Raw genomic sequence first — 25035 nt, forward strand, 5'->3', positions numbered from 1 at the left:
GCCTATCACAGTTATTGCAAGTGGGGCTAGACCACCCTATTTGTGGTTCTTTCAGAATCTGCTGTCCCTAGGAAACCTTTTCCTAAGAACCCAGTACAGACTTCACTCTGCTGTTGCAGCCACAAGCAGAGCATTTCCCCTTTTAGACACACATTGAGGCTTGTGATACACATTCAAAGGCACATCCTGCAGTGAAAGGAGCTAGACCCACAGTTACCACTTTGCATAACTCAGCAGCAGCAGAAACATCATTTGCATAGATCACACTTAGGCCATGGCTACACTGGCGCTTTACAGCACTGCAACTTTCGCGCTTAGGGGTGTGAAAAAAACACCCCCCGAGCGCTCCAAGATACAGCGCTGTAAAACGCCAGTGTAAACAGTGCCGCAGCGCTGGGAGCGCGGGTCCTAGCGCTGCAAGCTACACCCATAGAGGATGTGGAGTACGTGCAGCCCTGGGAGAGCTCTCTCCCAGCACTGGCGCTGCGACCACACTCGAAACTTCAAAGCGCTGCAGTGCAAGCGTAGCCATACTTTTAGGGGCAGCATCAGGGATGGGCTGGCATGGGGAGTAGCAGCACTGAAATAGAATGGGGAAGAGCCTGGTAGGGTGAGATGGGAGTGTCTGATTGGATAGGAGCAGCAGGCCTAGGATACGGTGAACAGGACCCAGTGGGAAGGGGAACAGTAGCCTTGGGATGAGATCAGAAGTGTGTGATGGGATGGAATATTTCGTCACACAGCACACAGTCAACCTGTGGAACTCTTTGCCAGAGGATGTTGTGAAGGCCAAGACTATAACAGGGTTCAGAAAAGAACTAGATAAATTAATGGAGGATAGGTTGGTCCATCAATGGCTATTAGCCAGGATAGGCAGGGATGGTGTCCCTAGCCTCTGTTCACCAGAAGCTAGGAATGAGAGATAGGGGATGGATCACTTGAAGATTACCAGTTCTGTTAATTCCCTTTGCGGCACCTGGCATTGGCCACTGTCAGAAGACAGGATACTGGGCTAGATGGACATTTGGTCTGAGCCAGTATGGCTGTTCTTATGTTCTTATGTAATTGGTAGTGCTCGATGCAGTGGGAGATGTTTCCCAGCAGCTAAATGAGCTCCATCTGTCTCCATCCGCAGGGACAGGGATTCATCTGTATGGGTCCCTGACACACAGTTAGGAGGGCAGAAGAGTGAGGCTTCCTGGACAGGTGAATGGAAGGCAGGGTGGAGGGTTCTGTGCCCCAGGGGCAGGGAAGTCAGCTGGGGGGTGGGGTGGGGTGTCTGATCCATGGAGGTGGAGAATTTGGTCAGGAGAGGGATCAGTGCTCGGGGGATGAGGCGTTAGCTGAGGGTGGGGGGACAGAAGGGGGGTCTGTGCCTGGAGACAGGAGGGCAATTGGGGTGCAAGGGAGTGACTGAGACTGTACCTTGGAGGTGGTCTGTGGGAGGAGTTGGCCAGAGGTGTGTGTGCCCAGGGATGGAGATGTCTGTGCCTGGGGGACGTGGAGCTGGTCAAGAGGGTCTGTGCCCAGAGATGGGGGAGGCAGTTGGGGTGTGTGTGTGCCCTGGGGAGGGTCTGTGCCCGGGGGAAGAGAGGAGCTGGGCAGCAGGTTCTGCACCCAGGGACAGGGCAGGGCTATGTGCCCAGGGAGGGGGGTCTGTGCCAGAGGTACGAGAGGAGCTGACCAGGGAAGTGTCTGTGCCAAGGGATGGGGTTGTCTGTGCCCGGGGATGGGAGGGCAGTCGGGGGGGACATCAGTACCTGGGGGGCAGTCTGTGCCTGGGGGACGTGGAGCTGGTTGAGCGGGTCTGTGCTCAGAAATGGGGGAGATGGTTTGGGGGGAGTACCTGGGGAGGGTCTGTGTCTGGGGCCGGAGGGACGAGAGGAGCTGGGTGGCAGGTTCTGTGCTCGGGGACGGGAGGAGATGGGCAGCAAGTTCTGTGCACAGGGTCTGTGCTCGGGGACGGGAGGAGCTGGATGGCGGGATCTGTGCGCAGGGATAAGAGGAGATGGGCGGGTTCTGTGCATAGGGTTGTGCCCAGGGACGGGAGGAGCTGGGTGGGTTCTGCGCACAGTGTCTGTGCCCGGGGACTGGAGGAGCTGGGTGGGTTCTGTGCACAGGGTCTGTGCCCGGGGACGAGAGGAGCTGGGTGGGTTCTGTGCACAGGGTCTGTGCCCGGGGACTGGAGGAGCTGGGTGGGCTCTGTGCACAGGGTCTGTGCCCGGGGACTGGAGGAGCTGGGTGGGTTCTGTGCACAGGGTCTGTGCCCGGGGACTGGAGGAGCTGGGCGGCGAGTTCTGTGCACAGGGTCTGTGCCCGGGGACTGGAGGAGCTGGGCGGCGAGTTCTGTGCACAGTGTCTGTGCCCGGGGACGAGAGGAGCTGGGCGGGTTCTGTGCACAGGGTCTGTGCCCGGGGACGAGAGGAGCTGGGTGGGTTCTGTGCACAGGGTCTGTGCCCGGGGACGAGAGGAGCTGGGCGGATTCTGTGCACAGGGTCTGTGCCCGGGGACGAGAGGAGCTGGGTGGCTGGTTCTGTGTCCGGGGACGGGAGGAGCTGGGCGGGTTCTGTGGCAGGGAATGGGAGGAGCTGGGTGGCGGGTTCTGCACACAGGGTCTGTGCCCGGGGATGAGAGGAGCTGGGCGGGTTCTGTGCACAGGGTCTGTGCTCGGGGACGGGAGGAGCTGGGCGGGTTCTGTGCACAGGGTCTGTGCCCAGGGACGGGAGGAGCTGGGCGGCAGGATCTGTGTCCGGGGACTGGAGGAGCTGGGTGGGTTCTGTGCACAGGGTCTGTGCCCGGGGACTGGAGGAGCTGGGTGGCGAGTTCTGTGCACAGGGTCTGTGCCCGGGGACTGGAGGAGCTGGGCGGCGAGTTCTGTGCACAGGGTCTGTGCCCGGGGACTGGAGGAGCTGGGCAGCGAGTTCTGTGCACAGTGTCTGTGTCCGGGGATGAGAGGAGCTGGGCGGGTTCTGCACACAGGGTCTGTGCCCGGGGACGGGAGGAGCTGGGCGGGTTCTGTGCACAGGGTCTGTGCCCGGGGACGAGAGGAGCTGGGTGGCTGGTTCTGTGTCCGGGGACGGGAGGAGCTGGGCGGCAGGATCTGTGCCAGGGAATGGGAGGAGCTGGGTGGCGGGTTCTGCACACAGGGTCTGTGCCCGGGGATGAGAGGAGCTGGGTGGCGGGTTCTGTGCCCGGGGACGGGAGGAGCTGGGTGGCGGGTTCTGTGCACAGGATCTGTGCCCGGGGACGGGAGGAGCTGGGTGGCGGGTTCTGCACACAGGGTCTGTGCCCGGGGACGAGAGGAGCTGGGTGGCTGGTTCTGTGTCCGGGGACGGGAGGAGCTGGGCGGGTTCTGTGGCAGGGAATGGGAGGAGCTGGGTGGCGGGTTCTGCACACAGGGTCTGTGCCCGGGGATGAGAGGAGCTGGGTGGTGGGTTCTGTGCCCGGGGACGGGAGGAGCTGGGTGGCTGGTTCTGTGTCCGGGGACGGGAGGAGCTGGGTGGCGGGTTCTGCGCACAGAGTCTGTGCCCGGGGACGGGAGGAGCTGGGTGGCAGGTTCTGTGCCAGGGAATGGGAGGAGCTGGGTGGCGGGTTCTGCACACAGGGTCTGTGCCCGGGGATGAGAGGAGCTGGGTGGCTGGTTCTGTGTCCGGGGACGGGAGGAGCTGGGTGGCGGGTTCTGCGCACAGGGTCTGTGCCCAGGGACGGGAGGAGCTGGGCGGCAGGATCTGTGCCAGGGAATGGGAGGAGCTGGGTGGCGGGTTCTGCGCACAGGTTCTGTGCCCGGGGACGGGAGGAGCTGGGTGGCTGGTTCTGTGTCCGGGGACGGGAGGAGCTGGGTGGCGGGTTCTGCACACAGGGTCTGTGCCCGGGGACGGGAGGAGCTGGGTGGCTGGTCCTGTGTCCGGGGACGGGAGGAGCTGGGCGGGTTCTGTGGCAGGGAATGGGAGGAGCTGGGTGGCGGGTTCTGCGCACAGGTTCTGTGCCCGGGGACGGGAGGAGCTGGGTGGCTGGTTCTGTGTCCGGGGACGGGAGGAGCTGGGTGGCGGGTTCTGCACACAGGGTCTGTGCCCGGGGACGGGAGGAGCTGGGTGGCTGGTTCTGTGTCCGGGGACGGGAGGAGCTGGGCGGGTTCTGTGGCAGGGAATGGGAGGAGCTGGGTGGCGGGTTCTGCGCACAGGGTCTGTGCCCGGGGACGAGAGGACTTGGCCCCGCAGCCCAGAGCGCGGCGCCCGGACAGGGTAGCGTAGGAGTCGGCCTGGGGGCGGCCCGACTGGGGTGGGCGGCTCCGACGCTAGCCAGAGTCCGGCAGCGGGCGGGCGCTCCAGTCCCGTGAGCTCCGAGCGCTGCCGGCTTCCCAGCCCTGCTCTCTGGCCGGGTCGGGGGAAGGCTGCGGCCATGGAGCTAGCGGGGGCCCTGCAGCTCGGGGAGCTGGCGGCCGCCTTCGCCCGGGTGCCTGTCTTCCCGCTCTTCGACCTGGGCTACTTCATCGCCTCCATCCTCTACCTCAAGTACCAGCCAGGTCAGTGCGGGAACGGTGTCTCTGGGGCACGGCTGCCTGACCCCCAGCTTAGCCAGGGGGCCCCGCTAGGGCAGGACAGCTGCTTGGGGCCGGTGTCCCGGCAGCGCAGAAAGTGGGGAAAGGGGGGGTTCCTCCTCAGGCTGCCTCGGGGCTTATGGGGGGGGTCACCCATCCCCAAATCCCGCTCAGGCTGCCCCACACCCTCAAGCTGGCCAATGGGGTCCCTCCACCCCCGACTGCCCCCTCGCCTCTTCCTTCCATTCCCAGGGGGTGTGCAGCACAGGCCTGTCTATATAAGGGCTGGTAAGTGATCACCGACTCAGAAAATAGCCCGTCACTCAGCGGGTCGGGGGAGGGGAAGCAAGGGACAATACACTGCCCTCGGGCTGGGGTGGGGGAGGGGGATCGAAAATCACAACCAGAGGAACTGCTCTATAGATCCCTGCACAGAAGTGTCTCGCTTGCCCATACCTCACTCCCACTGAAATACACAAACTAGGCAGATCCCCACTAAGCTCAGAAACAAACTGGCAGAGAAAGTTCAGGAAACACTGGCCAGGAGACCCTAGGAGGATCCACAAGGTAACCATGTCAAGGGGAGAGATTGAAAATAAGAAATTTCTACATCAGTGTTCAAAATACCAAGAAGTACAAGACTGAAGGATCCTCCAATTAACCGATTCTGTTAATAAAAGCAAGGAAGAAAAAGTTAACAGCACTAGGAGAAGGGAAAGAGATACTCTTATGTGGTATCTCATCACTGAAGCAGGTCTGGACAATAATGCCAGATCTGGGTAAAGGACTGTGAAACTGTTCTAGAGTGATGCTAATTAGACTGTGGTTGAACTTGGGCAAGACCTGTAGCTTGTCCTGCTAAGAAAGATTTTGAACACAGGCGTTGAGGGGTTCCAACATGTGGGATGGGCAAGGGTCATAGATGGAAAATGTGCCTAACCTGAGGCCAAAGGAAAGAAATGACAGAGTGTAATCTGCTCTGCAGTAATCTGTCACTTAGTCAATAATATAAAATGAACATAGATACGGCTGCATAACCCTATTCTGAGTAGGCTGCTGATGTACTGACAGAGACACTTGGCATTACTGTACTCTACCTATGGCAATGACAGCATAGTTTTTTAATTGCACTGAATTGACTAGGATATAGAGGTAGAAAAAGGTGCGTGCGCATGAAAACATCAGTAAATCACAGTGAGCACTTGCAGTACTTTTATGGTTCAAAGCACTGTACTGATGTTAAGAGTAAACATTTAATTCAAAAACAGAGGCTGCCAAATAATAGCTGCCTGGGTTGTCTCTATTAGCTGTTGCTGTAAGACCTTATTGAAGAGAAATTTTAGATAAAAATGAAACAGTCTCAAGTTTCGCTGGCTTCCTGTCACATAGGACTTCCTCTTGGTTTATTTGCTGTATTTGAGTCTTTCCCCTGTGTACCATTTCCAGTTATTTTGCCTACTTCTCCATGTCTAATTCCTTTCTGAAATTAGAATCAGAAGGATGGCATCTTACAAGTGGAAAGTGTCTACAAGGGGGCACCTTCTTACAGACTATTTTGCATGGAAGTTTTTGAGTAGGGCTGTCAAGCGCTTAAAAAAATTAGTCATGATTAAGCACACTATTAAACAATAAAATACCATTTATATAAATTTGTATATATTTTGTGGATGTTTTCCACATTTTCAAATATATGTTCTGTGTTGTAATTGAAATCAATAAAGTGAGGACTGTTCACTTTATATTTATTATAAATATTGTAAAAATAGTATGCACAAAAAAATAAACTTGCATTCAAAACCAAAACAATGTAAAACTTCAGAGCCTACAAGTCCACTCAGTCCTTCTGCTTCTTCAGCCAATCACTCAAACAAACAAGTTTGTTTACATTAACGGGAGATAATGCTGCCAGCTTCTTGTTCACAATGTCACCTGAAAGTGAGAACAGATATTCACATGGCACTTTTGCAGCTGGCACTGCAAGGTATTTATACCCCATAAGAACATAAAAACATAAGAAAAGCCATACCGGGTCAGACCAAAGGTCCATCTAGCCCAGTATCCTGTCTACTCAGATGATGAAAATGAACATGTGTCGGTCTGCACTGATTTGGATTGTTATCGGGCAGAATCCATCATCAGCATGGACCCATGTTCTCTGGAATGATGGTTGAAGCATGAAGGGCTATATGAATCTTTCGTGCATCTGGGTGATGTGGAGAAAGTAGATAAGGAAAAGTTATTTACTTATTCCCATAATACAATCACTAGGGGTCACCGAATGAAATTCGTGGGCAGCAGGTTTAAAACGAATAAAAGGAAGATCATCTTCACACAGCGCACAGTCAACCTGTGGAACTCCTTACCTGAGGAGGTTGTGAAGGCTAGGACTATAACAGGGTTTAAAAAGAGAACTAAATAAATTCACGGAGGTTAAGTCCATTAATGGCGGTTAGCCAGGATGGGTAAGGAATGGTGTCCCTAGCCTCTGTTTGTCAGAGGATGGAGATGGATGGCAGGAGAGAGATCACTTGATCATTACCTGTTAGGTTTGCTCCTTCTGGGGCACCTGGTATTGGCCACTGTTGGCGGACAGGATGGTGGGCTGGATGAACCCTTGGTCTGCCCCAGTATAGCCATTCTTATGTTTTTATGTATTCTGTGTTGTAATTGAAATAAATGTATTTGAAAATATAGAAAAACATCCAAAATATTTAATAAATGTCAATTGGTATTCTATTGTTTAACAGTGTGATTAATCAACAGCTCTATTTTTGAGTGAAAGTAAATCTGTATGATTTTTATGAAACTCTTCTTTCAAACAGAGCCAGAAGGTACCTCAATAAGTCATCAAGTGCAGCCCTTGTTCTGCCTCAGCACAGTAGTAATCTTGTCTTAGACCATCCCTATTATGAGCAGCAGTTTTTCCAAACAGATGCAGGTACCCTCTGCTGAGCTATTAGATGGATTCCATGTACATCTTGGTACTGCTTTGAACAGGGGGTTGGACTAGATGACCTCCTGAGGTCTCTTCCAACCCTAATCTTTTATGATTCTATGAAGACTGCAGTGGGTGCAACTATGCCTCTCCTCACATCTCATCAGCCAATTTTTTTTTCTTTGACCTGCTTTACCATGATGGTGAGCCTGAAACAGATACTTTTTTGGGTGCAGTCTCAGCCTTGCCAGAGTGTGACTGTCTGTTCTCCAAACAAACAAACAAACAAAACAAAACCAACCCAACCAACCAAAAAAACCAAAATCAATCAATCACACTTAGTGCAACAGGTAGTTTTTAAGGTCTTAATAAAAATCTCTCTAAAATCCTTAACAGAAGAAGAGTCTGTTAAGTACTAGGTCTTTGAGGAAGCTCAAGGATTGGTTATTAAAGTGGCTGATGCAAGGAAGATTCCCATTAATAGCATCATTTTTCTCCAGCAGCTCATTAAAAAAATGGTTCCTGATTTGACTGGTTTTGAGCTCAGCGTGACAACTAGTAGAGAGATCTGCTCTTGGAAACTAATTTAATTGGTTATAAAATAATTAAAATCAGAATTCTTAGTCACTTCCTGGTAAGATGAGTCTAATCAGAAGGAAGAGTACATGAATCCTTTGAACCACTTAGCAACAGGTCTACTTAACTGGACAGGGCTAGTGCTGGGAGGATGGGAGGGGAGGGGAGTGAATTAATATGCTCTCCTTTTACTATAAGAGACCTGGGTTCATACTGCAGCTGAAGCCGCATCCTAATGTCCACCAGTGCTGCCACAAAATTTGTCAGCTTCTGCTCAATAAGAGACCAGAACTAGGATAGCAGCTCAGGAATGAGATGCATTAGCAGAGATTTGTGAGTTCCTGTAACTAGGATTGCAGATCAGGATTAATGTGCAGCGGCAGATCAGTGTGTGCACAGCTCTCGTGGCCTCTCCCTGCATTATGCCTGCATGGACTAGCCATGGCTGACATCATTGCTCAAAGAAACCATAAATGAGAGGTCTTTCTCCGCCAGTCGGCTATGCCCATGTAAAGGCATTTTGATATTTGTCAGTGTGAAAATATTCACACTACATCCACCTAGCAATTCATTCCTCCTATGAGCATTTAGACCAACAACAAAAGCATGGACATTAAATCTGTCACTTTTAGACTTCACGTTCTGAATTCTGCTGATGCTTACACCTGTGCTACTCACTGATGTCATGGGAGTACCAAGCAGATATCGTAGAATGCAGCCCTTGTGGTTTTTCCATGGATTCCATGTATATGCCTTGTCACCATCCTTATTTGTGCCAAAGAGAGAGGTCAGAGCTCCTGTAAATGGATTGGAATTAAATTAGCTTGTACAGGAATTCTGCCACCAAAGGTTTGATCATAAATGACTTCTGTTATTAGAGCATGCTTTTCAGATAAGAGTGATCTGTGTCATCTTGAATGTAATTTGGTTAGTATCCAGTTCTAGAGGGTAGCAACCTTGGGCAGTATGACTTGGAAATTTACCAGAACCAAGAAGGTTCCTGGAACACCCTAAAAATCCTAAACTGAAGGGAGATGTCAACTTCACAAATATTCTTAAAGTTCTCCATGCAGTGCCTTTGAGGCAGCATATCTGGGGTTCAGGAATTGTTCTGTTTGAATGGATATTTCATCCCCATCCAGAATTAGTCAGCTGTTGGACAAGGTGACTAGTTGGACATCAGCAATATATGAAGATGTCCCTCAAAAAAAAAATTCACCTCTGAATTTGTCAGAATAATTGCCTAATAAATAAGGAAGAATAATCCATGTCAGTGTGGTTTTGGCATGCTCGGATTCTGCTTTTATTCGGTATAAAGTAGATTTCTGTACTAGTGGATTTACAACATTTTTTGTTAGTCTCTGTAAATAGAGCTTTGTGGTTTTCCTTGTTTGCTCACTTACAGGCCACTTCCAACAGGAAGCCCTGAGATGAATACTTAAGAAGTGACTAAAAAAATAAATAAAAACATTATTTAAGTATGCAAGCCAGGTAGAAACATTCTTGGGTTACAGAGCAGTGCGTGTAGCCTCTTGCTACATTCCTAGTGTCATTCAATCTACAGCTTCTATAGCTGAGATCAGGGAGTGGATAGTAATATACTATTTGCTTTTTGGGTGAGATTACATGGTGTTATATGGCAGATGAGATCAGCCATGTTGTATGTAAACTTCAAGGCTGAATTAACTCCTAAAGAAACTGCCTAAAAAGCTATCATAGTTATTTTATTTTTACTGGATTTTTCAGCTGTCCCAAACATATTTGAGAGAGAGTTCTCTTTATAGCTGAGTAGTGTGGGCTAGGCATAATTTGACTAAGGCAGGCTCCAGTCATTATTATTGAAGTAGGGCTTTGTTGGTAATGGTGTATAATGTTAACTTGGCAGAACAGAATTTTACCATCGTTTCATTCTATGGCCTGCCAGTGTACTTATTGAACTGAGTTCTGTCCCCTGCAGATGGGGGCCCATTGGGTAATTATTTGCCAGATGCAATAGCTGCTTTCACCTCAAAAGATTCCAACTTGGACGAGCAGGGAGGGGGCAGATCTGATGAAGGATGTGTTCTGACAGAATATTTTAAAATAATTTCTCATTGCATTCAGAATCTTTACTGCCTGGAACATTTTTTTTTTTTGGCATGTATTTGTGCCTATCATTTCTGAGGTTCAGCAAAAGGTAAAATAAAAAATCCAAGACCTGTTTCTTTAAGCAAGTAAAGTTAATTGTAGTTGGGCCCTGACAGTCTACTTCTTACTGAGCACTTGGCAATTTGTAGTTGACAACTTGAAACACCATATATAGGATGCTGATATGAGTTCAAGGTTATACAGCATCTTGCAGAATTTGTTTTTAAAAAGTTTCCCTGCAGAAACATGTCTGTGATGGTAGACTTTGGGGAAGAGGGAAGTTCTCTGATACACGAAAAGCAGCAGATTGTTCTTGGGAGCAAGGAGTTGATTAGCAGCAAAATGGCAGCTATGCTTAATAGACTGGCCCCATTTTCTACTCTACAGGGAAGCTGAAAGCTAGCACAGGAGAAGCAAAGAATCATATAACCCCTTTCTCTTATCTTAAAGCTTCAGGATCACTGTTTGTGTGTTAATTGATTATTTTGTGATGAATGAGGGGAACAGGTGGTGCAGGGGTTCTAGAGGGCCCCTAGGCTGAGGCCAGTGCATATTTTTAGACAGTGGTGAGCTATCAGTTTCCAAAACAAAATATCAGATCATCATTCCTTCTGGCATCTATAAAGAGTAACAACTGCACCAGGGGTTAACTCTTGGCCAGTTCATAGACTTCAATTAAATCAGATCATATCAATGTCTGCTGAGGCCCACAAGTTGTAATCATATTTATAGTAATTTAATGCAATTGGTAGAGTTTCAATTAAATCAGTGACAAAGAGAATTTAAGGGATTGAAATAGGAAAATAATCTTAGCTATGCCCTTTGGTTCCCTCTCTTCTTTTACATACCTTAAGAGGCTACCCACACCCTTAAGGAAAAATCCAATCTTTGCATCTACATGGGGCATCATGCAACGCATTAAGATGATTACAACATCATCTTACTAATTCTCTTCTCACACAGCTATGGGATAACTGCTGCTTTAAGTCCAATTCCATGTGTAAGAAAATTTGGATAGAAAAATAATTAACAAAAATTAAATATATCATTCAGGATGATACACATATAATTGAAGGAGGTCAGTGTAACAAACAACTACTGCTGTCTCACAGTTCCTTCTTTCAGCAGCTATGCTCAAGGATTCATGCAAGGATAGGGGACAATTGGTCTGTTTCATCTCTCTCACTTCTAGAAGAGCATGTTAATATAGAAACAAAAGTCACTATGTAGGTATTATTTATAGGTGGCTTAATGCTTTGCATTGCCCTCTCAATTTCAAAGAACACTGGGGGTAGGGGGTGGTAAGGAGGAAAAAGAGAAAGACAACCACCAACTTAGCCTTATTCTCACAACAGAAACCTGGGAGAATATCCTGGCTAAATGTGAAAGATACTTTGAGTTCTTTATCCTTGTGATTCTTCCAGAACAAGATAATAAGCAGGTACTACTGGCCTCTAGAACATTTGTTTAAGGTTAGATTGTTGCAATCAACTGTTGTCAAGGAGACGCAAACAGCTATATACCAACGTTTTACACATCTCTATCCCTGTTAAAAAATGCATGCATTCTGAAACACCATATAGAGTGCTCTCTCAAAAAAAGAGTGTTGCTATCATTCCTTCTCCAAGTCTGTGTATTTTAGGAGTGCTAGATGAGTTGGTATTACCAGTTATCATTAAGAAATGGATTGGAGTAACTATTTTAGTAGCCAAAAGGATTATTTGGAGAAAACAGAATTCTGCCCTCAGATACAGACTGATTTAGTGAGCTTTCTACTTCTGCATTAATGGGGGAGGAGGGAGACTGTCTTATAAAAATGCTTAGAAAAAAATATATGAGGATGTCTGGTTACACATGAAACTACTGGATACTTTTGCAGTTTAATATATGTTTGTCCCCAATACTCATAGGTTATTTATCTATTTAGTCATTTCAATAATTGATGCCCTGCATAAACTCTGCAGGTTCAGGGTTTATTTGTAAGACATGGACAAAAGCAATTAATATTGAATTGTTATTAAGGCTGTTGATTAATCACAGTTAACGTATACAATTAACTCAGAATTAATCACGATTAAATCGCAGTTTTAATCACAGTTAAACAACAGAACAAAAACTGAACTTTAACTATTTTTGGATGTTCTTCTACATTTTCAACCATATTGATATAAATTACAACACAGAATACGAAGTGTACAGTGCTCGCTTTATGTTTTTACTAAAAATATTTGCACTGTAAAAACGATCAAGAAAGTGTGTTTTTCAATTCATCTCATACAAGTACCATGATGAAATCTCTTTATTGTGAAAGTGCAACTTACAAATGTAGACTTTTTTTCCTTGCATAACTGCACTCAAAAACAAAACAATGTAAAAAACTTTAGAGCCTACAAGTCCACTCTGTCCTACTTCTTATTCAGCCAATTGCTAAGACAAACAATTACATTTACTGGAGATAATGCTGCTAGCTTCTTATTTACAATGTCACCTGAAAGTGAGAACAGGCGTTCACATGGCACTTTTGTAGTTGGCATTGCAAGGTATTTACATGCCAGATATGCTAAACATTCGTATGCTCCTTCATGCTTTGGCTACCATTCCAGAGGACATGCTTTCATGCTGATGACACTCGTTAAAAAAATAATGTGTTAAATTACATTTTGACTGAACTCCTTGGGGGAGAAGAGTATGTCTCCTGCTCTGTTTTACCTGCATTCTGCCATGTATTTCATATTATAGCAGTCTCAGATGATGACCCAGCACATGTGGTTCACTTTAAGAACACTTTCTCTGCAGATTTGACAACATGCAAATAAGGTACCAATGTGAGATTTCTAAAGATAGCTACAGCACTCAACCCAAGGTTTAAGAATCTGAAGTCCCTTCCAAAATCTGAGAGGGATGAGGTGTGGCGCTTGTTTCAGAAGTCTTAAAAGAGCAACACTCTGATGCGGAAATTACAGAACCCGAACCATCAAAAAAGAAAATCAACCTTCTGTTGGTGGCATCTGACTCAGAAGATGAAACCGTAAATGCATCAGTCTACACTGATTTGGATCATTATCAAGCAGAACCTGTCATCAGCATGGACGCATGTCCTCTGGAATGGTGGTTGAAGATGAAGGGACATATGAATCTTTAGCGAATCTGGCACATAAATATCTTGCAATGTTGGCTATAACAGTGCCATGAGAATACCTGTTTGCACTTTCAGGTGACATTGTAAACAAGAAGTGGGCATTATCTCCTGCAAATATAAACAAACTTGTTTGTCTGAGTGACTGGACGAACAAGAAGTAGGACTGAGTAGACTTGTAGGTTCTAAAGTTTTACATTGTTTTGTTTTTGAGCGCAGTTATTTTTTGTACATAATTCTACATTTGTAAGTTCAACTTTCATGATAAAGAGATTGCATTACAGTACTTGTATGAGGTAAACTGAAAAATACTCTCTTTTGTTTTCTACCGCACAAATATTTGTAATCAAAAATATAAAGTGAACACCGTACACTTGGTATTCTGGGTTGTAACTGAAATCAGTATATTTGTAAACGTAGAAAATATCAAAAAAATTTAAATAAATGGTATTCTATTTTTAACAGTGTGATTAATCACACAATTAATCTTTTCAATTGCATGATTAATCGTGATTAATTTTTTAATCATTTGACAGCCCTAATGGTTATTTATATGGTATTTCCATCTTGTGAATATATATATATATATATATATATAATTTCACATAAAAAGAACTGAAGAGAATTCCACTGTCGCTATCATATTGAAAATGTTACGAAGTTTCAAGATATATAGGGTAGAACTATCAAAACAGAACCAGCTTCTGGCCCTACAAGGCTGTATAGTTATGAAATAATTATGGGCAAAGAAGAAATGGGAAGTTTCCCTTATTGAGAGTTTAGTGTTAGTTTCCTGAGCAATAGGACAGTGATTAATTCAGGGAGAACAAGAGCTCTCTATGGGCTCATCTACACAATCCTGACCCCTCAGATCTCACACAGGTTGCAGAAACCTATAGACTTGTTTGCGTTTCTTATTCCAGTCTCTTCACCTTCACTGGAATTTTGTCTAGTTGAATTGTAACACCTTGTGAAAGGGACCTGCAAATCAAATAGTCTCTAAAGCACAGAGAGCACATTAATATAATATAAACAGAAGAAAATGAATTTAATATGCTTCTTTGTAATACCTGGAACACATCTGGAAGAATATTTTATAATAAATAAATATAAATCTTAACAAGGCTGCTATCTCTTCTCCTAGCCTGGAGCAAGGAAAATAGATACCAGAGGTCTTGTCCTGCTTAAAATCAGGTCTGTCCAAATTTAAGACCACCTCCTTGAAAATCATGTGTTGTGTCTGATTGTCACAGTTAAGGCTAGCAAGTGATTGGGCTTCTGCAGTGATGGACACTAACCCTAACCCTAGGACACGAACATGACTATTCCTTGCAATCCCCTAAGCAACACCTTAATCATTTTTTATTGTAATAGATGATTTAATCTGAGCTTGTTGACCCTGTGTCCCCCCTTTTTCCTGTACTAGACGGCCTCTGTTTTGTCCTGTATACGTTCTAAGAGCTCTTGATCAGAATGGTTTTACTGTGTGTGTTTGCCCAGCAACCCAGCCACCTTAGCTGGAGGCTGCTTTAGAAATAAGCTAATAAAGTTCTATATGGGTTTTTGTTAGTGTTCTTGATACTTATACTTAGTACTTAAGTATTAACACTAAATAGACTACAGATTGAGCCATTCTGTCCTACATGTTCTGTGGAGGAATCTGTAGCAGGACACAGAGCTCTTCACCTGTTGTCAGGTCTTCACACCTGCCTAGAGTGGACTGGAACTGGGAATTTTCTGTAACTTTTTAGTGACTCCTAGGCATGCCTCAGTTTCCTCCGAATGTTGCATTGCTGGAGTTAACATGTCTCCTGCACTGTTCCAGGAGCAAGGAGGTGTGTGTCTCACCTCCCTGTCTGGGTAGAATAAATGGAGTCATTGAAAAACTGGCTTAAACTCACTCAAATCAGAGAGTCCAGCAAGACAAAAAGATGCCCCAGTGAAACAGCAGGAAACCCCAACAGCTGGAGGTTGGACTTGTGAACTGAGCTGGAGAACAAGATGTCAGGTGACTGGAAGAAGGGCTGCTTTTTGGAGGGCCTGAGGAGCCCAGACCTGGGGAGAGCTACAGCTGAAGTCCATTACAGCTTGGCTGACTCATCATGGCACTGGTTTGGATAGGATGGACTACGCAGGGGTTGGCACACAAGCTGATTTACTGTGGCATGCTGCTGCCAGCCTGGGATCCCGGCCGCTGGCCCTGCTCAGCCCATTGCCGGCCTGGATGGACAGAACCCTGGGCCGGCAGCGGGCTGAGCAGGGCTGGCGGCTGGGACCCGGGCTGGCAGGGGCCGGTGGCTGGGACCCGAGACCGGCAGCGGGCTGAGCCGCTGAGCCTGCTGCTGGCCTGGGGTCCCAGCCACCGACCCCACTCCACCCGCTGCCGACCTGGATGGACAGAACTTGGGCTGGCAGTGGGCTGAGTGGGGTCGGCGGCCGGAACCCCAGACCAGCAGCAAGCTGAGCCACTCAGCCGGTCCGCTCAGCTCGCTGCCAGTCTTGGGTTCCATCTGCCGGCCCCTGTAAATGTAAAATGTATTACTGTCACACAAAACCTTAAATTACCGCGAATAAATGAAGACTTGGCACAGCACTTCTGAAAGGTTGCCGACCCCTGGACTACAGTGTAACTTCTGTGTCTCTGTGCTAACATAAGGACCATAAGATTGTGTAGCCAGGTGATTAATAAATGGCTACCTTGTTTTTTTTAAAGGCTGCCTGTGTTGCTGTAAATCCTCCCTGAGATAAATGCACCCTGAAGGGGCTCAGTATAAGCCTCTCACAGGACTCTGGCTTGACTGGATTTACTCAGGGAGCCACGGAAAAAGACAGCAATTGCTGGTGCTGAAGGCCCAGTCTTGGAGACCCTGGGCCTGCCCCTGTGGAATTACAGGTGCCTAGGACACTGAAGGCTCACTCCCAGGAGAATGGTTACCATAGTTTGACATGAGACTATGGTGATGGAACACCTGGTCGAAAAGGGACACTGGTGGCTCCAGTCAGCACTGCTGACCGAGCCTTAAATGTCCGGTTGGTGGTGCTGCAGAGCTAAGGCAGACTAGTCCCTACCTGTCCTGGCTCCGCGCTATGCCCTAGAAGCAGCCAACATGTCCGGCTCATAGGAGGGAGAGGCCAGGGGGCTCTGCGTGCTGCCCCTGTCCTGAGCAGACTCTGCGACTGGGGCCTAGAGCAGACCCTGTGACTCCATGAGAGTTGGTTGTGACCAAAAACTGTTTACTGTCTCTTGGCTGTTTAGTGATCCCTGAATTAAACGAGTTGGTGGGTCTGAGCCCAGTGCCCAGAGAACAGGTGTCTAAAGCATAGAAACCATGTTCATAAGGGGCACCTTTCTTCCAAAGTCTATTTGGCAATGCTCAATATTCATAGAGGCTGAACTATTCCCCTTTTTGGCAGTCGCAGAGAGGCCAATGAGCAAATGATTCAGAGACTGAACTCCCCATATCTCTACAGGCAGTAGTAGCCCCCAAGTCTGAGGTGAGGTACACTATCAGGGCAGCTTTCACTGTTGCTTAGGACGTCTGTCAGTCTGGCAGTTTCACCAGAGTTTAAGTCATGTACACAATAAGATCCCCTGTCTCACCAGGTGTCTCATGTAGGGTTGCCAATTTTCTAATCCCAAAAACCTGAACACCCTAGTCCCACCCCTTCCCCGAGGCCCCGCCCCTCGCTCACTACATTCCGCCTCTCTTGGTGGCTTGCTCTCCTGCCACCCTTACTTTCACTGGGCTGAGGCAGGGGGTTGGGGTGAAGGAGGGGATGAGGGCTCTAACTTGGGGGGTGCAAGCTCTGGGCTGGGGCCAGAAATGAGAGGTTTAGGGTGTGGGAAGGGGCTCTGGGGTGGGGCCAGGGATGCAGCATTTGGAGTGCAGGAGGGGGCTCTGGTTTGGTGGGGGCTCAGGGCTGCAACATGGGCTTGCCTCTGGTGGCTCCCAGTCAGCGGTGAAGCAGGGTGGCTAAGGCAGGCTTCCTGCCTGTCCTGGCTCCTAGACGGAGGTGCGGCAGCTTTGCCCGTTGCTCTCGTCCGCAGACAACACTTTCACAGTTCCCACTGGCTGCAGTTCCTGGCCAATGGGAGTGCGGAGCTGGTGCTCGGGGCAGGGGCAGTATACAGAGCCTCCTGGCCTCCCCCTCCTATGAGCCGGACGTGTTGGCTGCTTCTGGGGCGCAGCGCAGAGCCAGGACAGGTAGGGACTAGCCTGCCTTAGTGCTGCAGCACCACCAACCGGACTTTTAACGCCCGGTCAGCGGTTCTGACTGGAGCCACCAGGGTCCCTTTTCGACCAGGTGTTCCGGTCACCGTAGTCTCATGTCAAACTATAAACGAGGTTTTTCTTCTATTAGCTAGATAAAGTGCATCTTTATGTAGGCCTCAGAACCAAGTTAGTGACTTATCTTTCAAGGTAAGTCAAGCCTCTGATTCTATGGTGATGGCAAATATGGGGGCAAAAGAAGTCCAGGCAGGCTGGCTTGGCACGGCACTCTCCGCACTCTATTTGCAGTATCTCAAACAGAACCAATACTGTAAAATCCCGTAGAATCCTAGAGGAAGCCCCTCTGCAGTTGGATTTAGTGTCAAAAAGATGACTGCTTGTAGTAGGAAAGTCCAATGACTAACTAGCTTAATGATCAGGTTAAAAGACTTATGATTTCTGCCAGTCTAGTTGTCCCAGCAGCAGCCCCAGCTGCAGCCTCAATCACCCCTACATCATCCAATTGCCCCCCCAGAGGTTCTGACACCACAGAGGAGCAAGAGGAGGGACCCAAGTCCATCCAGTCCACTAGGTCTGAACCCAGGATCCTAGGGGTTTATCAAAGCATCAGGCCCAGTTACTGAGCTAACCCCAAATTGTTTTCCTCTAGTTACTGCCAACCAGTCTGGAACTCCTTCAGTTTGGGGCATGATAATTGGCTTAGCAGACTCTTCTCGGTATCTTAGTGGCCTGTTCAATCAATCTGATTTAGGGTCTTCCACTCCCCCAGGGGAGTGGGGGCAGCAGCAGGAATCCAAGCCCCTGCTAGTAGAGGCAGCCTTCACAAAAATTGTTGCTACTCCTGACATAACTCAACATCAGCCTTGTGTCCTCATTCAGCTCCATCCCCCCACCCTTTTCCTGAGGGACCAGTGCCCTTTTAAACTGTTCCTTTGGAGCAGGAGCCCCTGTTCCTCAAAACTTCGCTTTGAGGGGCAGGGGCTCCCCAGCCCACTACTGCTCTACTCCCAGCCATGGTTCTACATGGAGCTTTGAGGCCTCATCACACTGCTCAGAATAGTTTCCATCCTCCACAAACTGTAATAAAACTTGGCTCACTTCCTGTGACACATGCTTATATCACAGACTGTTGTGTGAGAATTTACTTCTATTGTCAATGCAACTCTATCTAGCATTTTTGTGCAACTCAAATTCTTAGAAAACTACCTAGATCTATGCACTGAAATTTGTTGGGTTACAGCTGGAATCTCAACTGCCGCTATTGAGGATTATCAGAAGTTAGAGGGAAGAGCAGTTAACCCTTCCACTTTGTAATTTTAGTTATTCTCTGCCTAGCTGATCAGTTATGTTGTTTGGGATAGTCCAATTGCTTCATGATTGTATGCCTACTGGGGGAATCTCTGTCAATAAAATTAGTTTTTCTTTACATGAATACTGTTCTCTGCCTTTTTTCTGATGGAAAGCATGCAGGTCAAGTCTTCTGGCAAGACAAAGCCTTGGGGTTGTGATGTGTGTGTAGATTACATTTTCTCAATTGGAATCTTCACAGGAGCTGTTGAGATGTCCCATCAGAGCCCTGTTGCCTCATGGCTTTGTGCTATGCTTCATTGCTTTGGAAGTTATATTCTTGCTGATATGTTACTTGGGGAAGCTCCTATTGATTATTTCAGCAATAACTCTAGTGTGCTCCTGGCCACGGCAGTATGGTGAGTCTTTCACACTTTGGTAGTGCTCGGGGGGGGGGGTACTCACGGTGCCCAATTTGGGTGAATTAGGAAAAGGAGGGGATTAGATAGGGAGGAGTATGGAACTGTCTTTTGAATTTCTAGACCTAGTTTCCAGTTAATCTGATGACCTAACGTTTTGATGAGATGAGCTAAAGTTAACCTACATTTGGGTTATTTCTGTTCATAGATGCCTCAGTTAAACTGTAGCACAGCCTACAAAACCAGCACACACTGTACTGGCTCTGAAAAGAGGCTGTGTTTGGGGTAAACATGGAGTGAGTGCAAGCACTTCAGTGAAATTGTGTATCCTTTTGTGTTGATCATGATGGTAAAGTGTCTGCAGAATTCAACAGACACTGAAAAGTTTAGTTTCCTAATACCAAAGGGGATTTTGTATTCTGTGCAAGCAGCACCCAGCACTGCCTTCTCCATGACTCAGTAACTTAGAATGACAGCACAGACACTATTCTCTCACCATCTCCTACACAGTCCAATTGGGACAGATGGGTCACTGCTTGAACTCTTTGTGGTTTTGTTCCAGGTACTTGATTTTCTTCTGCCCCATGAACCTCTTCTACAAGTGTGTCAGCTTCTTGCCTGTGAAGCTCATCTTTGTGGCAATGAAGGAGGTGGTTAGAGTTCGTAAAATTGCTGTTGGGATCCACCACGCTCACCACCATTACCACCATGGGTGGTTCATTATGGTGGTTACTGGATGGGTCAAAGGTAAATCCTGAGATACTGTAACTTATGAGTGGTACACTCAGCCCCTGAAGAGAGGGAGAGGAAAGTCTAGAAGTGCAGCAGAGGCACTTGCACCATGTCTCTCAGTAGTGACCTGGTTAGCTAGGGATGAAGCTAATGGGTTCCTAATAATGATGCTTAACAAAAAGATTCTTTAATCCTTGTAGCACAGTTATGAATTGGGTCATCATTCCCATTTTATTGGTGGGGAAACTGTGGCACAGAGCATTGCCTGAGGCCACACTGGGAGTCAGTAGTAGATCTGGAGATAAGATTCAAGATCTTTAGTTCCCTGTCCCATTCATGTAACCACTAGCTATGAATCACCTATATATTTTTCAGGGTGTTTCTGTCTATGCCAAAAGGTTTAAATCCATTTTCCTTAGGGTTTTTGCTAACACGGTGTTTAGTCTGTGTCAGCCCTGCTGATTGAGATGGGGACCAGATACCCTTCCCCTACATGACAACACTTTACAGAGCTGTACAAGTGTTTATTTTGGCTCCAAGGTTAGTTTTAGGATTACTTTTGTTTTGATAGGGAATGGGTCTTATGACCCTTTTATTCCTTTCAGGACTAGCCTGGTTCCCATATGATTGGGAAAAGTTATGCTTTTGCAGGGCTCTTCTGGTTTGGCGATTTCACCACTTCACTTTAACTGTTTCCTAGGTTCTGGCATTACCTTGGTGTCTAATTTTGAGCAGCTGCTGCGTGGAGTCTGGAAGCCAGAAACAAATGAAATTATTCATATGACCTTGTAAGTATCTAGAATACGTTCTCTCAGACCAAGAACATATCCAAGAACAGTGCCTCCTATTTTGTGCAATTCTACTTGATGTGCTGCATGAAATGAGACCTAATTTCTTTCCTAGCCCAACAAAAGCCAGTCTGTATGGAGCAATCCTCTTCACCCTGCAGCAGACTCACTGGCTCCCCATCTCTAAAGCCAACCTCATCTTCTTCTTCACCATGTTTATGATTGTTTGCAAGGTTAGTTTACAACAGGTTTGCAGCTAAAGAGTCTACAAAACCAAAGGAAAGAAGGAGTGTGCATTGCCTCAGGAGTACATAACTAAGTTGGGGGGCCATATCACCACTGGAGTACAGAGTCAGGCTGGGGGCGATGCATCACCATGGGTACAAAGACAGGTTGGGGTGGTGGTATCACCATAGGGGTATGGAGTGAGGTTGGCAGGGACAGAATTGCCAGAGTTATGGAGACAGCAGCTTGGGGGAGGCATATCCCCACACAGGTGTGGAGCCGGGGTGTGTGTGTGTGCATATTGCCACAGGGTAATGAGTCAGATTGGAAGAAGAGTTAATCAGTTTAATGTAAAACTCTCCCTTCTGGGATGCTGCTTTACATTTTTGTTTAGTCAGATTCTATCCAATGTCCCCTTACCTAATGTACAAATATTTCCATGTAGGGTGCTGCAGTTCTGACTAGTGGATGTTGGCAGTAAGAATTTTTCTTTTATGAAGTTTAAAAAGTAGTTGGCCTGAAATGTTGAAAATGGCATTTTTGGCAAGGACAATTAGCAATGAGTAAGGCAGAGGGACTCCATCGGCTTGTGTTCAAGAGAAGCCCTAGGACAAGCTCTTGCCCAAGCTCTGGGTGACCCTCCTATGCTGTTATTGATAGCCCTGGGTGTTTACATTGTAGTTAGCCTGTAAAGAAACTGGGTGTTGAATTCTCCCAGTCTTCCAGAGATATGGGAGATTAGGGTCCCAGCACTGAAGACCCAAATCACTTAGCAATACTCACTCTCTCTACAAAAGGTTCAGGGAGCTGGGGCAGGAATATGCCTTGACAACTAGCATAGACGCCAACTTTTCCCAGCATTGGTGGGTGCTCGCTCTCCCCCACCCTCGCCTCCTGCCCCACCCCTTTCCCACCTCCTCCCAGTCCTGCCCCACCCCCATTTCAACCCCTTCCCCAAAGTCCCCGCCCCAACTTCGCCTGCTCCCTGCCCCATTGGACCCCTTCTCCAAATCCCTGCCCCGACCCCACCTATTTCCCGAGCGCGCCACATCCACCCCACCTCCAAGTGCTTGCTGCCACGAAACAGCTGTTTTTCGGCAGCAAGCACTGAGAGCTAGGGGGAGAAGCAGGGAAGGTGCACTTGGGATTAGGCGGAGGTGAGCTGGGGGGCAGGGCAGGGAGCTACCGGTGGGTGCAGACCACCCACCAATTTTTCCCCCATGGGTGCTCCAGCCCCAGACCACCCACGGAGTCAGTGCCTATGCCAACTAGTATTTAACAGGTGAGGTATGTGATCTGTAACTGCCCATCTCTGATGTTGCATGACAGGTGTTTATGGCTGCAACTCACTCGCATACCTCGCCGTTTTCTCCAATAGAAGGCTTCATGTGCCCAGTACTCTTTGGCTCTGTTTCTAGTGGGCACAACAGTCACCATGACCACCATGAGGATTCCCATGATACTTCCCCTCCTGCGAAATCTAAGGAGGAGCTGAATGAAGGCACACGGAAACGGAAAGCGAAAAAGGCTGAATAAGCGAGATCAAATACACGTGGTGAACAAGCCAAGGAAGAATCCCACAGAGCTGCACTGAAATCATCTCCAAGCCACCTGTGACCTCATATATCCGCCAATCCCTGAGGTTTCAAAAGAGAGAGATGGAAATCAGGACACTGCCAGATGGATCCCTGAATTTTCATCCATGCGCTTCACCCTGCTGCTAGCTTCATGATCTTTGTCTCTACATCTATTTTCAGGAGGGTTTTAAATTTGTGCCAGGCTGAGGTTTGGGTACAAGTTCCCAGCCCACCAACAATTATGAAAGCATTTTGTTACTATACAATTCCTACTGCCCTCCTGTTTGCGCCTCTCCCGCCCCCCATCATTGAAGGGGCTGTTTTGTGTTCCTCCAACTCACAAATTCCTTAAAAAGAAAATGAAATACTTAGAAACAGCTGAATATGGAAATTTTCTGAAAAATCCAAACAGTAAATTATCTCCTGTGAAGCTGAGCTCATACATTTCAGCTCCCATACTTGCAAAGTATCCCATGATGTAGGGCTTCAAACTAATATGGTATATTTTATATGCCTGATGGGCCTCGCCAAGTACCACTTGGGTAATTACATTTTTCTCATCTAAATTCCCCCTGCAGTTCTTAATTGATACAACTTCTTCACTTCCTTAACTTAAATGTTTACACGTTTTGAAGATGTAAAATGCTGTAAATGTGCTATATTCATACTGTTACTATCTTACACAGTTGGGTAGTGTTGTTAGCTGTTAACTCTAACTGCCAACAACTTTCTGCCCAACCCCAGAGCTGACTGCATTTCATTGGGGAGGTGAAATGATCCCTAGAGTTTGGATACTGGTTTGTTTGTAAACTACTTTGGAATCCTGACAATACAAGCACAATCTAAATGATTATTTATTATTATTTATTATTGCTAAGGCACCAAATTATTGGGCCTGAAATTGGCTTCTAAAGAGAACTCGGAATCTGTATTTACACAGTAGGGCACATTTGAGGAAGGTCTTAGGCCCTCAAGTACACTCTAGCCCATGCTGGTTCCAAAGCAGGCTGGAGGGTGGGCTTGATTCTCTCACTGCTGGGAGGGACATTTCCTTAAATTAAGATTTTATAAACCTAGGAAATGGTTTTCAGATAAATCTGATTAAAACACCACTAAAAATCTGACTGGAGTGCATCTGCAGAGGAAATGAGCCAAACTTTTATTAGCTAAGGCTGTAGAGCACTCTCTCTCAAATGGGACAGAACACCACACCCAGGCGGGTGAGTGGGTTACAATAGCACAAGTATGGGCCTGGGAGAAGGGCCTTTGCCCAGAGGGTGAAGGAGGAAATGGTCAGTCTCGTGAATGTGGAAAGCCATGGCTCATGGAGAATTCAGCCAGTTCTTTCATGTCGTGCTCTGTGAATGTTTGGGGAAAAACTTTAGGAAGGGTTTGAAATCTATGCACTGAATTTGTTTTTAAAAGTGTGACCTTGAATGTTGCTGCCACAAGAAGTGCATTTGGGTGCTGAATATCCTGGGTCAGCTGGAGCTGGGAATACTACTGCAGGGGCAGCCCAACTGGTGCTTGGGAGCATATGGGTGACCTTTCAATGGCATTGCATCCTGCCAGCCTCAGCTGATGGTGTAGTTGCTCTGACTCAGCCTGGGTGGGTGAGTGTGTTTGGAGGTGGGGGAAATAAGTGAAAGGAATTCAGAGAATCTCTCCCCATTCCTACTCCAAAAACTTTAATTTTTAAAAATCATTGAAATAAATGGAAATTAGTTGCCTAGTGGGGCTGGTACATGTAACCCGAAACCAAATCCTACGTACAACAGGACTAAAGCCAGTACAGGAGATCAAATTAACTGTGCTTCTTAGTTTTCAAAGTGCCTTATCCTTGTGGCCTTCTCTCACTCATTACAAAATACAAGAATAGGCCTGATAGCTGTCTATTTTAATAGATTTTGTTTTATTGAAGCCTGATGTTTCTCCGACACGTGCCAGAATATATTTAATGTTCAGTGAGATGCTTTATTCAAGGGGAATTATTGTTTTATAATAGCCATCAACAACATAAAGAGATTGTGAAGTGACTCAGTGTCCAGTGGTGCTCAGGAGGCAAATGTCTGTCCCTCTGACTTGCTTAAGCCCCAGAAGCACTCTAGTTACAACAGATTCCTGGGATGTGGTTACTGCCTGCTTGGCCTCCAACCCAGTTATGACATGGTTCTAAGGTGTAGTGTAGGTTAGACCTCACTGTGTTCTGTAACCAGACTAAAGCCTTGAACATGACTCAAGGCATACTTAGTCTGGTCTATGCTCTAAATGAAATATGTGCACCTACAGGGTCTACTGCCATTGCTGTTCATAGTTCAGGCTGATCACATGGGGGCTCAGGAAAGAGGGGGCAACTTTTTGGAAGCTTGTTAGTTTCCCTGTTAGAGTTACAATGGAAGCCCACGGCATGAAGATGGAAATGGGGATGACGCATGTGCACCCACATACACATCTCTGTATAATC

General features: G+C 47.2%; 1 protein-coding gene and 1 long non-coding RNA gene across 3 annotated transcripts in view; one reads left to right on the top strand and one right to left on the bottom strand.

Moving 5' to 3' along the window:
- Nucleotides 1–4300: 4300 nt before the first annotated feature.
- On the top strand, nucleotides 4301–23421 carry TMEM38A (transmembrane protein 38A). Of its 2 annotated transcripts, none has more exons than XM_030540078.1 (6): nucleotides 4301–4522; nucleotides 19093–19249; nucleotides 19812–19996; nucleotides 20682–20769; nucleotides 20885–21002; nucleotides 22324–23421. In XM_030540078.1, exons 1-6 carry the CDS (start codon nucleotides 4399–4401, stop codon nucleotides 22528–22530), a joined length of 879 nt encoding a protein of 292 aa, XP_030395938.1. In that variant the 5' UTR covers nucleotides 4301–4398; the 3' UTR covers nucleotides 22531–23421. The 2 variants fall into 2 exon arrangements, with proteins under 2 accessions (XP_030395938.1, XP_030395940.1); XM_030540080.1 differs by lacking the exon at nucleotides 4301–4522 and adding an exon at nucleotides 11529–11616.
- The window catches only part of LOC115638496, a 65673-nt gene continuing 49345 nt past the window's right edge, over nucleotides 8708–25035 (bottom strand). The window contains exon 5 of the long non-coding RNA XR_003997467.1: nucleotides 8708–8845. This is a non-coding gene — a long non-coding RNA (uncharacterized LOC115638496). The remainder of the gene's footprint in view (nucleotides 8846–25035) is intronic.

The sequence above is a fragment of the Gopherus evgoodei genome, chromosome 22, assembly GCF_007399415.2.
Source record: "Gopherus evgoodei ecotype Sinaloan lineage chromosome 22, rGopEvg1_v1.p, whole genome shotgun sequence".
NCBI classification, from domain to species: Eukaryota; Metazoa; Chordata; order Testudines; family Testudinidae; genus Gopherus; species Gopherus evgoodei.

Coding starts and splice junctions, on each gene's coding strand:
- TMEM38A (XM_030540078.1), top strand. CDS start 4,399: ATGGAGCTAGCGGGGGCCCTGCAGCTCGGGGAGCTGGCGGCCGCCTTC. Junction 4,523..19,092: donor CTACCTCAAGTACCAGCCAG/GTCAGTGCGGGA, acceptor GAATCTTCACAG/GAGCTGTTGAGATGTCCCAT. Junction 20,770..20,884: donor GAAATTATTCATATGACCTT/GTAAGTATCTAG, acceptor TTTCTTTCCTAG/CCCAACAAAAGCCAGTCTGT.